This window comes from Teleopsis dalmanni, chromosome 1 (assembly GCF_002237135.1).
Source record: "Teleopsis dalmanni isolate 2A chromosome 1, ASM223713v2, whole genome shotgun sequence".
NCBI lineage: Eukaryota > Metazoa > Arthropoda > Insecta > Diptera > Diopsidae > Teleopsis > Teleopsis dalmanni.
This window is the reverse complement of record NC_051846.1, coordinates 6,004,462-6,005,811: the sequence shown is the minus strand read 5'-3', so window position 1 is coordinate 6,005,811 and position 1,350 is coordinate 6,004,462. Positions and strand designations below refer to the sequence as shown.

Sequence of the window (1,350 nt, the reverse complement as noted above, 5' to 3'; positions counted from 1 at the left end):
TTTTTAAATCCTGTGTGAACTTTATTTCATATTAACGTTAGGTTATTACAGAAATCCTTGGGATCCACTTATACAGTGGGTCACTGTATTAATAAATCGATAATATTATTAAGTACAATTTTTATTTATTTATATTAAATTTCTATAACAAATTTTGTTACTGTTTGATTCTAGAAGAAAGTATCTTAGGTAAAAGCTCTTCAATTCACTTTTAGTTTGAGGTCATATACAATTCATTAAGTAAACTTATTTTAATTAAAAATTTTTTATTATAAATTTTATAAATGTTTTGTCCTTGTCTGCAGAACTCTTACCATAATGCTAAAATCACTTTAGTGTTTTATAACTTCTATTTTCAGCAATTTTTAGAAATTTCAAACAAATTAAACACATTATTAATTTTTATATATTTATTTTTTTAATTTTATTAAATTTTGTTAATAACAAACAACACTACACTTTCCATAACAAGTTAGGCGAACTTATGTATTTTTAATAAAATAAACTGAAAAATGTAATAATAATTAAAAAGAGTCCAAAATATTTAACTAATAAATATTTTTAGTAATTTATTTGAGAGTTAAAATAGAACAAACTAACAATTTATTGTCAAACTTAAAATTATTTAAATTAATTTGAATACACTTCAAAAAATTAAGTGATATTTGTAATTATAATTTTTTGATTTTGGTTCACATCAAAGTCTTTTATAAAATCTTCTCAATTTTAAAATTAATTTTTAATGCTAAGATATGGACCAACTTGGCGAACATAGACACTGCGCTCAGCTTGCGATGTTGGAGGACATCTAACCACTAGTATGCCATCAGATGTAAGTTCTGAACGGACATCATTTGGATAATGTCCACGCGGCAGCACAAACCGCTTTACAATATGTCGTCCTACAAAACTGTCACCATCGCGTCGCTTATCATGCTTAGCTTCTACAATAACGGTGTCCGCTATTGTTTTTACAGTGATTTCATAGGGCTTAAATTGATGTACATCCACACAAGCCTCAAATCCATCTTTGCCAACAATAACGCGACTTAAATCTGGTGCTGAACCCACACGTGCCAATCGTTTCCAATAGGGCACATCCCAATCTATTAAATCCCAATCACGCCATAAACGTCTACGATAATCCCAATAATCCAAATCATTCGAATAATTTGAAGCGGGCACTACTGCCATATTTATGAGATTAATTAATAAGGATCAAAACAGTTCAACTTTTTTTATTATTTCGAAAATATTCGTTTTTGACGCACTCAAAATGACCGATGAAAACTCTTCGTACGACCGCTCACGATTTTTGCACTGTGCAAATAAACTCGGAAAAGGTCTCTG

At 29.0% G+C, this 1,350-nt stretch overlaps 1 protein-coding gene across 1 annotated transcript; it reads right to left on the bottom strand.

Annotated features, from left to right (window-relative positions):
* Window positions 1-531: 531 nt before the first annotated feature.
* LOC119672367 (heat shock protein 27-like) lies at window positions 532-1,302 on the bottom strand. The gene has a single exon (XM_038083392.1). It carries the CDS (start codon window positions 1,192-1,194, stop codon window positions 733-735), a length of 462 nt encoding a protein of 153 aa, XP_037939320.1. The 5' UTR covers window positions 1,195-1,302; the 3' UTR covers window positions 532-732.
* Between the last annotated feature and the right edge of the window lie 48 nt (window positions 1,303-1,350).

Bases quoted from the DNA above. Each gene is read 5' to 3' on its own strand.
- LOC119672367 (XM_038083392.1), bottom strand. From the start codon at position 1,194: ATGGCAGTAGTGCCCGCTTCAAATTATTCGAATGATTTGGATTATTGG.